Genomic DNA, 10,979 nt, shown 5'->3' with positions numbered 1-10,979 from the left:
TTGTATATAAATGACATTATTTTTACGTATAAAAATATCCTGTTACTCATTCTTGAAAAACACAACCAAATAGAAAAATGTACATCTGCTTTCCTAAACTTCCTTTCTGGAAGTTTCCCTCCACAGTTGGCAGATGGAAATATTCATTGGGATATATCCGACCATCGCAGCAAAAGGGTTAATACAGTATTGTAGACCCAAGAGCATTCATAGTTTAGTATTACAGTCCTTCCCATTTCATATGGTTTCTTGAGTAGAAAATAATTGTCAAAGCTACAATTAACACGATGAGACTTGTGCAGACCCAGTGCAGGTGCTTTGGATGTGTCTTGGCTGACAAGGAGCCACGTTGAGAACTACTCTTCCGGTCTTGTTAGTCACAACGTTCTCTGAACGCATCACACAAGTTCCCTCCTTTGTGCCCCTGATCAAGCTTTTCTTCTCAGCAATGGCTTTTCCACTTCCCTTCCTTCCTCATCTCACATCCTGCGAGATCCTCACTCAAATGTTACCTCTTCTGTGGAGCCTTTTCCATCCCACCAGAAGCCATCACTCCCTGCTTCATGAATACTGTTGTTATCCCTCTCATTCATTCAACACACATTTAAATGCCTACAGTGATCACATCGCCTCATAGTTGGATTCTGTGGCAGTCATCCCAGCAGGAATGCAGACATTTGCATCCAAGGACCATTTCTTAACAACGCTTGCACTCCCAGAGCTGAGTACAGAGGTGTGCACAGAGCAGGCACTCAAGGTAAGACTGATCAGAGGACGAGGGAGGAAAAGGAGAAGCAGAAGAGACAGACTGTAAATCTCATAAAAGCACATGCCCTTTGGAGCTAAAGAACAAATTGTTCCATTGTTCTTGCAGAAGTTGCCAGCACCCATTTCCCAGTAGACACAGGCATCAGAGTCTTTTGTCCCCAGTATACTTTACATTGGTTATCACATGCTATTCTTTAGATTCCATCAGCAAAGCCATTAACTGCTTTTTTAACTTGACCACAGAGTAGATATTAAAGTCCTTGGTGCTTGCCAAAGGGAAAAACAAACAAAATCCATGAATGTGTAGGGATACAAGCTTTTACAAAGGTAGAAAAGCCCACGTGCCTTGAGAGGAGAAGTGCAGGGAGGTCAGGGTATAAGAGAGGGACCCAGCCGCCCTCTGTGTGTCCCAACACTTGGGTCTGCCACTGTGTCCTGCGTGTTGGTGAGCAGTTGGAAACCGGCACCATGAAGTTCCTGGTCTTGGTCTTCGTTTGTCTACACCTCTCAGAGGCTGTGGAAAGGTGTGTACTGGGATTCAGCTTCGCTGTGAATTCCAGCCCTAAGGGAGCATGACAAGCTTGGAGGGGCAGTCAGATTATCTCTTGGTATCATGCACTGAACATCCACTGGGGAACAAGACTTGAAATGGATGGTGTGTGTGCGTGCGTGTGTGTATATAAGGGTGAGTTGGGTGTTTTGTCGGGTAAGAAGGAAGGATGCACAATCCCTGCCTCAAGCTTACAGGAGGGACTGGGAAGAAACAGACATTTATTCTCTGGAAACAATATATAAGGACAAGAACCCAATTATGAGGTGTAGTGTGTTTCCATGCTGGAAATCCTAGGATGACTGCAGAGGTCAGAACTTGCTAAACTCTGGAGGACTTCCTGTAAGAGGCTCTTCTTGAGAGTACTGAAGAGGATTGAAAACTCCAGGTGAGCTCGTTGGAGAACTTGCTTGAATGCGGCGAAGTGAAGCTCATTCTTTTCGTTTACCCTATTTTCTGCAGAATCGTTCTGAGAAAAGGCAAGTCTATCCGCCAGGCGATGGAGGAGCAGGGCATACTGGAGGCATTCCTGAGGAACTACCCAAAGGGTGATCCAGCCGCCAAGTATTATTTCAACAATGACGCTGTGGCTTATGAACCCATCACCAACTACTTGGATGTGAGTGAAACAGGGGTGGGGGTGGGTCCGTAACCCTGGGCTAATAACCATTTTTAAATACTCATTTGTACCCCTCATTAGCTCTGATTTTGGACTAGTGACTAAACCTAAGTCTCACCTTCCTATGGAAAGTATCTGAATAAATTATAAGTTACTACCACCTAATAGGATAGTCGTTCCCCTTCCTTCTTCCTTTCTTCTCATTGCTGGCCGGTTTCTCTAAAACCCCATTTATATGGCTAAGAGATTCATGGTGGGAAAGGTCAAGTCAATGGAGAGATCCGAAGGAAGCCCTAGCAACGTGCTCCAGGGGAAAAAAGGAAAATACACGTAAGGCCACGAGGCAAAATTTCTAATGGCTCCGGACACTATATACCTCCCCTCTTTGGAAAGATACACAGGTGCCCAGAGTAAATATTTGAATGTTCTTGAGGCTACAATGTCAACATACTGGTGTCCTGTGGATTGTCATTGGTGAGATGCTACATGAAGCGTCAGAGCTGGAAGCCACTTTAGGGATCGCCCATTTCAACGCTCACATTTTCTTAAATGGAGGAACTAGAGGCAGGAAAGTGACATGACTGGCCCAAGTTCCCTTAGAACATAAACTATCTCTTAGTGACATTTTCTTCTTGCTTTTCATGCTGCCTCTCATCCTAGACTTTTTAGTCCCCTTTCTAGTACGTGACCAGGAGGGAGGAGAATGGTGGTGGAAGTAGCTAACACTGGAAGAGAAGGGGAGAAGTGTGTGTGTGTGTGTGTGTGTGTGTGTGTGTGTGAGAGAGAGAGAGAGAGAGAGAGAGAGAGAGAGAGAGAGAGAGAGAGAGAGAGAGAGGTGGGAGGGTGGATGGATACTTAGAGAAGAGAAAAGCTTCTCCAACCTTGGGGTGTCCCCGCATAGCATGATACTACATCCGTAGAGGTATCACCTTATTGCAAAGTAGAAAACATATTTGCAAGATTAAGTCTCGGCTGGCCAAAGGCTAACAATTAGGGAGAAAACAAAAAGTAAAATATTGAGAGCAGCTGGCTCCACATGGGGTGGAAAGATTGTGGGAGAAGCCTCTTATTCTCCTAAAGAAATGATTCTGGCAAAAGGTGCCTCCAGCGGGTCAACGTCTTTCCCAAGGCTCCTTAATGAGGGTGACACACCTTTCTTTGCAGGCTTTCTATTTTGGGGAGATCAGCATTGGGACTCCACCCCAAAATTTCCTGGTCCTCTTTGACACCGGCTCCTCCAACCTGTGGGTACCCTCCACCTACTGCCAGAACCAGGCCTGTGGTGAGTATAGCACGATCCCCACCCACCCGCTGGATGGGAGCAGAAGGAGGGGCAGAGTCAGCATGGAGCACAGGCTGATGATGCCAACTCCAGGGTTCTTGGTGCCTATTCATGATCTCACCCTCCTTAACTTAGGAATATCTGGAAATCTTGCCCTCCGTCTGCATTTTAGAAGTGCTGACAGTTCTGGAAAGAGACAGAAGAAATAGACTAAGACTTCCATTTCTTTCTGCATTGTCCCTTTACCTCAGGTCTCTCTTACGGGCAAGAATTCCTGGCACTTTTGAGGTGATCCCATCTCTCAGGGAATGGTGGATTCAAAGGAATTCAGGGAATGTTTATTATTCAAGGGGACACACTTGTGGGGGGCTAACACAGTTTGTCTATATTACAAAGGATCTGAGACTGAGCCCCGTCTCAGACTTGGCTGGTGAGCCCAGGCCATTGAGGGCACGTGGTCTCCAAGTATCTGGGGAAGCAGCGAATGACGCTAATATTCCGTTCTTTCCACAGCCAATCACAACAGGTTCAACCCCAGCCTGTCCTCCACCTTCAGAAACAATGGGCAAACCTACACACTATCCTACGGGAGTGGCAGCCTGAGTGTGGTGTTGGGATACGACACCGTGACTGTGAGTGATGCTGTAGCTTCTGAGGGTCTGCGATTGGGCTCCCGTGTTCTAGACCAGGGTGTCCAAACTTTTTTCAACGGTTTTCACCCAGGGCCCTATGCGGTAAAATACACAAACAGCCGGGCCACTCACTCGAGGTGAAGTACGGATTGCCTCACCTGGTTTATTTAAGTAAACTAAATATATTTTTGGAATTTGCTGCGGGCCAATTAACAATGGATCATGGGCCGCAGTTGGCCCACGGGCCGCAGTTTGGACACCCCTGTTCTAGAGCCGTAAACTGTGAGAGAAATCACGATTACTACTTAGGTACAACCTTCCCCGGAGCTGAGAGCTGGAAAGGACGTCAAAGGCCATCCAATGCAACCTTCCTCCCAAAACAGGAATTTCTTCCACAGCAGTCCTGACTGCAGAAAGCTCTTTATGTTGTCTTAAGGTTATTGTGTTTTCTTGTGACTTTGCTCCCTGGTTTTACCACTACCCTCTGGAACCACATAGATTAAATCTGCTTCCTCTTCCACACAGTTTCACTTTGGATAATTGAAGACCTGGCCTTTCATTATTTTCTTATTTCTTTACATCTAACATCCACAGTTTCTCCATTATTCTTGCACATGGATTGTTCAGTATAAAACCAATCAGTCCTTTCACTGTCCACAGAAGTGGAAACCACAACTCCAACGAACAGTCACTGCTGCTTCCCCAACACTCACACTTCTTTCCCCCAAAACACACATGATTGAGTGACACTATTGCCCTTTCCACACCCACACCCATGATTGAACTCAGCGTAAAAGAAGCCCACTTTCTTTCCCCAGGAAAGTTCTAGGTTCCAGATTCTGGGCACCTAAGTCTGGGAAGGATTTGTCCACGTGCATTAAGTTCTTCTGTCTGCTCGTCCCAGGTCCAGAACATCGTCGTCAATAACCAGGAGTTTGGCCTGAGTGAGAATGAGCCCAACAACCCCTTCTACTATTCAGACTTTGATGGGATCCTGGGAATGGCCTACCCCAACATGGCGGTGGGGAACGCCCCGACAGTCATGCAGGGGATGCTGCAGCAGGGCCAGCTCACCCAACCCATCTTCAGCTTCTACTTCTCTCGGTAAGAAGCCGTGTCCTGGGAAGAACTCAGCCAACGAGGCTCTGGGGGGGCACTTTCAACAATTCAACATCAGGCAAGGCCCAGCGTGCAAAGCCTTCCAACACAATGACAATCACTTGCTATATACAACCCATATATTTCTGAACATTTATAATCACATTTTTGGGGGAAGTTTTTTTTTTTAATTTTATTGGGGAATATTGGGGAACAGTGTGTTTTTCCAGGGCCCATCAGCTCCAAGTCGTTGTCCTTCAATCTAGTTGTGGAGGGCGCAGCTCAGCTCCAAATCCAGTCACTGTTTTTAAACTTTAGTTGCAGGGGGCACAGCCCACCATCCCATGCGGGAATTGAACTGGCAACCTTGTTGTTGAGAGCTCACACTCTAACCAACTGAGCCATCCGGCCGCCCCTCCAGAAGCTTAGTGGCAGCTCGTTGTCTTCAATCTAGTTGTGGAGGGCGCCGCTCCCTGGCCCATGTGGGAATCGAACCAGCAACCCTGTTGTTCAGAACTCACGCTCTAAACAACTGAGCCATCCAGCCGCACCAAGAATTTTTAATTGTGGCCATAAGTAATATCATAACTTTCTTTAAAAAAAAAGCAATAATCCCTCAATATTTGTTTAGTAAATCTGGAGATGATTGTATTAGATTTGTACCACTGTAGAGCTATAGAACAAACCACATGACCATTTACTGGAGAAGAGAACAATAATGAAATGATAATTATAATAACACCTTTGGTTTTATAAAATGTTCTTCTAGCAAATACTTCAAACGACATCTCAAAAACCCTGTTATTAGCATCATTTTACCAGTGAGGAAATGGAGGCTCAAATAGGTTGCGTATGTTGAACAATGTCACCCACGGGTAGGTGTGAAGCTGAGACTCAAACACAAATGTCTTGATCAGAAACCCAGTGCTTTTCCTACTCTACGTGGCCTTGAACTTTCATGGTCAACTCTACTCCCTGATTCTTCTTTTCTAAACACGTGATCCTCAAGCTACCAGAAGTCCAGATGGCTTTCTTCTCTGACTGGTAGGCTCAGGGCAGTGAGCACAAGAGGCCTAAATCCTGTTGACATTATCTAGTTACCAACTTGACCATGACAGGAGTGTCCCCATCATAGCCCACTTAAGAGCTCTGTCAGGCCCCATTGCAGGTACTCCCAGAGGGGTTCCTTCTTATTCTCAGTTTGCCCCAGGGAGGGTTTCTCTAGGATACTTTCATTGTTTTCAGGTGCCTGGTTTCCAATTCTGTCTTCTTCTTTACAGACATAGTCTGTGTTTCCAATGCTCTGATACTTTGGGTGTTTCTCTGAGAATTTCCTTTCCATTGTACCTTGAGCCAGGTGGAGACTACAGAGCATCTCAAAGGACAGCACCCCCACATTCTGCGGTGCCTCTGTGTCTGAGGGGGGGCGGGAAGGGGAGAGGCAGGAGAGGAACGTCTCACTCATTTGTGTTATGGAAGCTCATGCTCATTTCCATTTCTTCCCAGCCAACCAACCCATCAGTATGGTGGAGAGCTCATCCTGGGAGGTGTGGACACCCAACTTTATTCCGGTCAGATCGTCTGGGCCCCTGTAACCCAGGAAATGTACTGGCAGATTGCCATTCAGGAGTAAGTAGAGAGGACCCTTCCTATGGATTACGGATACTCCTAGGGTGACCATATTTCCTCCAGTGTGACAATATTTCTTGTTCCTGTTATGGCATGAATTTCTTAAAGAATCACCAAACCCTCAGGCTGAGACGGTCCTGGAGCTCAGTAGACTCTGGCATCTATCTTTTGACTGAACATTTTGGGGTCACTGAGCCTTGTCATGCCAGCAGATAGGTCCATTCCTAGACACTGTGACTCCATGTCTTGATTCTTTCTCCCAACTGGCATACTCTTTACCACTTCTATCATCAGTAAAAGTAATAGCTGTCATTGGTGTTTTCTATGTGCCAGACACTATGCTGAATATTTTACATATATTATGGCATATAATTTCCACAACGCTCTAAGGAAGTCAGCAGTATATTTCATTCTATAGATAAAGGAATCAAGGTTCAGGGGTTAAGCAACTTACCCAAAATCACGCATTTCACAAATTTCAAAATCTGAGCATAAGCGTATCTGATCCCAAAATCTATGATGACAAATCAATTACTTCTATACTCAAAGTCCTCAAGAATCTTCATCACATGTAAATGAAAGACAAACGCCTTTGGCCTGTACTCAGGGCCGCCACACGGAAACTAGGCTCTGCCTGTCAGTACAGCCTTCTCACTACTCTTGATCTGAAGCATAGACTTTGCCGAGCCCTTGCTCCTTGCCGTGACTTTCTTGCTTCTTTTCTGTTGATTGCGTCCCCTGATGTGCCCCGGCTCTCCTTAGTTAGTCATGGCTCAGCATATTCTGTTGTCTCCTCTTCGTTAAAATAAACTCCTTAAAAACAGTAAGTACAATTTACCTCCTCCTTATAGCACCTTAATCCCCGTAAGAGTGTTTTGCACAGGTAGGTGCTCAAGAGGTATGTATTAATTGACTACAAGCCCTGACTGTGTTTGGTACTATGTGCTGGGCCCCATATAAGTAGATTTAAAAAGAGAAGATACAGTTCCTACCTTCCAAGAGCTTTCAGCCAGAACTGGAGGGATTGCCAGGCCAAGACTGGGGCTATTACTCCAATAATCACAAAGGCACAGAAGCATTACATGGGCACATGTGTCATGGGGCGGTGGCCTGGCTTCCTGGAAGAGGCAGCATGGCAGAGCTGCTGGGTTGGAGGGATGAAGGGTGGACACGTATCACGTTTGCAGCAGAGGTACCTGACTCTCTTTGTACTGGTGTCGCCCTCAGGTTTGCCATTGGCAACCAGGCCACTGGCTGGTGTTCCCAGGGCTGCCAGGCCATCGTGGATACAGGGACCTTCCTGCTGGCTGTTCCCCAGCAGTACATGGGCTCTTTCCTGCAGGCAACAGGAGCCCAGCAGGCTCAGAATGGTGATGTGAGTAACCAGAAGCCTAGGGTTTCTCTGCACATCCAGGCAGCCTCACTCAACACAGGAGCTGAGTGTAATGAGCTCATGAGAGGGAGGGAGAAGAGCTGGGTGGGGACCTGAGCCCCTGGAGGACAGGTCAGGTGGGGACACGGCATGGATCTCAGGCATCAACCCTCAATGCAAAGACGGGTAATGGCAGGAAGTAATACCAACTCCATCAGGTTGTGAGTGTGAGCTGAATGGCTGGCAGACGGTGCTGCTGTTTCTAGAAGCACATTTCAGCCTGGTCTGACCAGTGTCATTTGACTGCATGAGACAGAAGCAGGACATAACACATTTCTCCCTTCCACTGGGATTTCTTTCTTCACTAGGAACACACATTTGGGTTTTACTCTGAGTAGCCTCCTGTCCCCACACCGGCTCCCCTTTGTACACTTATCTGTAGTTTGCTTCTCCTTGCATGCAAGAATCTGGGCCCAGACTAACTCATGGTTCCTCAGGGTGGTGTGTGTGTCCATGGACACGTGACATAAAGATGGATAGAAGAGTGTGTGAGAGTCTGCTTCAACAGCTGTGTGCCCAAGCTTTGTCTCTGTAATTTGCACTTTCTGAGGTTAGAAATTGTGTTCCGGAATGAACCTAACGCCTTACGGCCATATCCATACAACCAAAATCTAAGAGCTGAGATGTGTTTAAGAACACTCAAGAAGCTCGAGGTCCTGGGAATCAGGCCTTGCCTTCCATTGCCTGAAAGAGACTCTGTTGGAAGGTCAAGAAGAGAGTCCCACAGGAAAAGGGGATGGGGCGTGGGCCCCTTTGTCTGGGTCCCGGTCTCCCACGCTCTGCAGCTTTGCATCTTCTCTCTCCCAGTTTGTGGTCAACTGTAACTCCGTACAGAACATGCCCACTGTCACCTTCATCATCAGCGGGTCCCAGTTCCCTCTGCCTCCCTCTGCCTATGTCCTCAACGTACGTATTCACCAGGAGTAGATCCCGGCAAATGTCACTGGCTGGGCCCACAGCAGCTCACATCTGGGCAGCCATAGGGAATCCCTGGGGCAGGGCTGAGTTCAGAGATCCCCACGGGTGTCATGGAATATAGGACGGGGGAAGTTCCTGTGGGGAAAGATGTCTGAAGTGCAATTGGTTATGTCCTCATGTCCTTTGTCTCTTTAGAACAATGGCTACTGCAGGCTTGGAATTGAGGCCACTTACCTGCCCTCCCCCAATGGGCAGCCCCTGTGGATTCTGGGAGATGTCTTCCTCAAGGAATATTACTCTGTCTACGACATGGCCAGCAACAGGGTGGGCTTTGCCTACTCTGCCTAATGAGAGGCAGCTGTCTCCACCGTCCCTGCAGGACTGTGGGCTCGCCTTAATGTTTCTGTGGGCTGACAGCAGCATTTTCAACTATCCTGACCCCTTCTGCTCACAAGCTTTACTAATAAATCAGGAAACTACAAACGTCTTTGAAGTTCCTTCCAAAATATCTTTTTGTGTGTTCTGCTTTTAGTAGTTTATTCCAAATTGAAACTTAGCAAGGGCTATTTTAGGGGATCTGTTGATCAATGGGCCAGAAGCCAGGAGAGGGGGTGTCTAAGCGGGGATCTGCAGCACAGATGGTGAGGACGTGGTGGCATCTGCACAAGGAACGCTGGCTGGAAGTCATCACCCCTCCCAGCACTCGCTCCTCTAATGATTTTTCCTCTCTGTTCTTAGAAAAGTACACCAACCAGTGCAATCCTGACTTAAGAAAGTTAGAGAAGGAAAAAGAAACTTTAGCATTTCAAACAGGTGCTCCGAAGCCCAAAGTCTAATCACAAAACAGGTTTTTTTATGGAGGGGAACAGCACAGTTTTAATGAACTTGAATATTGGGAATTTTCACAGTCCCTTTTACTCCCTTCTGGTACTTTCAGGCTGCCTCATATATTCACTTAACTAGCACATAGCTCTTCTGTGATAGAAAATTGGAGAACCGGGGCGGGGGGGAGGCAGGGGGAGAGAGGGAGAGAGAGAGAGAGAGAGTCACAAAGTTAGGAAAGAGTATTTAGAGAGAAAGAGTTGGAAGGTAACAAGGAAGTGAGAAGGGATACAAAGTATGGAGGGTGGACTGGAAACTCAAAGCTAGTGTGGGGACCCATCTCCCTACCCTGAATTGAAGTGTACAATATGGACTGAGTGGCTCTGGAGAAGAGGGGAATGAAAATGTTAAGCCACCTTGACCAAAATCAACATGCCCTCCTTTTCCTCAGCAGTACTTTTTAGCTGCCGAAATAACTGGCTTCATTGCTCTAATCTCTTATTTCCCTTTCCCTACTCTTACTTCTAAACTGGGATCCCCTCCAGTGCCCTGGCCTGTGTCCCTCTGAAGCCACATAGCTGAGGGCAGTGAGTAAGGGAAAATCCAGAATTGCCAGCAGGACTTAAAAAGGAAAGTAGCTTCAAAGACTAACTGAAATTAGCCTCCGTTCAGGAACTTTTTAGGAGCATTACCTTCCTACTGAGATCAGAATAGGAAGAGTCAACTGCATTCGGAAGATCCCATTTTTGTTTTCAAAAAGGTGATGCAATTGACAGTTTTTGGTGGTGGTAGTGGTGGGGACAACCTCCAGAGTCTCATGGGTAAATGTCAACCATTCTCTCATTAAGAGTGTCTCCAGTCAGAGAGTGAAGCTGTCTACAAGACCCCATACACATAAGAGGAAGGCCTCTTTCCCTCTGCTCCAGGAAGGACTGGGGTGGCCTTGTTGGCCTGAAATCACAAGTGTGGGTGCTCTGATCTGAATGGTTAGCATAAAGTTGATCCTTTGAGAGGCAGGAAGAGGTTCCCAAGAGGAGAGTTCCTGGGCACACGGTTCTGTTCTTTAGGTGCTAGAACCGTGAGTGTGAGAGAAGCCCACTTTCTTCTCTGACTTCAGCCAGCAGTTTCCTCATGCGTGGCTAGACTGGACTTCACACTGTCATTTCTTTGTGCTTCCTCATTAGTAATGAACATCTGATTATGCTCCTGGTGATTGGTGGGGGGACATT

The 10,979-nt window shown here is 46.9% G+C and overlaps 1 protein-coding gene across 1 annotated transcript; it reads left to right on the top strand.

Moving 5' to 3' along the window:
* The first annotated feature begins 840 nt into the window (after positions 1-840).
* Positions 841-9,276, top strand: LOC109446812 (pepsin B). Its single transcript, XM_019730573.3, has 9 exons — positions 841-1,292; positions 1,781-1,937; positions 3,102-3,219; positions 3,733-3,851; positions 4,756-4,955; positions 6,456-6,578; positions 7,806-7,953; positions 8,818-8,916; positions 9,124-9,276. The coding sequence occupies exons 1-9, from the start codon at positions 1,237-1,239 to the stop codon at positions 9,274-9,276; spliced, it is 1,173 nt and encodes a 390-aa protein (XP_019586132.3). The 5' UTR covers positions 841-1,236.
* The last annotated feature ends 1,703 nt before the right edge of the window (positions 9,277-10,979 follow it).

The sequence above is a fragment of the Rhinolophus sinicus genome, chromosome 7 (genome assembly GCF_057876585.1).
Source record: "Rhinolophus sinicus isolate RSI-liver-muscle chromosome 7, RSI-T2T, whole genome shotgun sequence".
In the NCBI taxonomy this organism is placed as follows: Eukaryota; Metazoa; Chordata; class Mammalia; order Chiroptera; family Rhinolophidae; genus Rhinolophus; species Rhinolophus sinicus.
Note: the sequence above shows the minus strand (reverse complement) of the source record. Positions and strands in the feature narration are given on the sequence as shown.

Coding starts and splice junctions, on each gene's coding strand:
- LOC109446812 (XM_019730573.3), top strand. CDS start 1,237: ATGAAGTTCCTGGTCTTGGTCTTCGTTTGTCTACACCTCTCAGAGGCT. Junction 4,956..6,455: donor TTCAGCTTCTACTTCTCTCG/GTAAGAAGCCGT, acceptor ATTTCTTCCCAG/CCAACCAACCCATCAGTATG. Junction 8,917..9,123: donor CCTCTGCCTATGTCCTCAAC/GTACGTATTCAC, acceptor TTGTCTCTTTAG/AACAATGGCTACTGCAGGCT.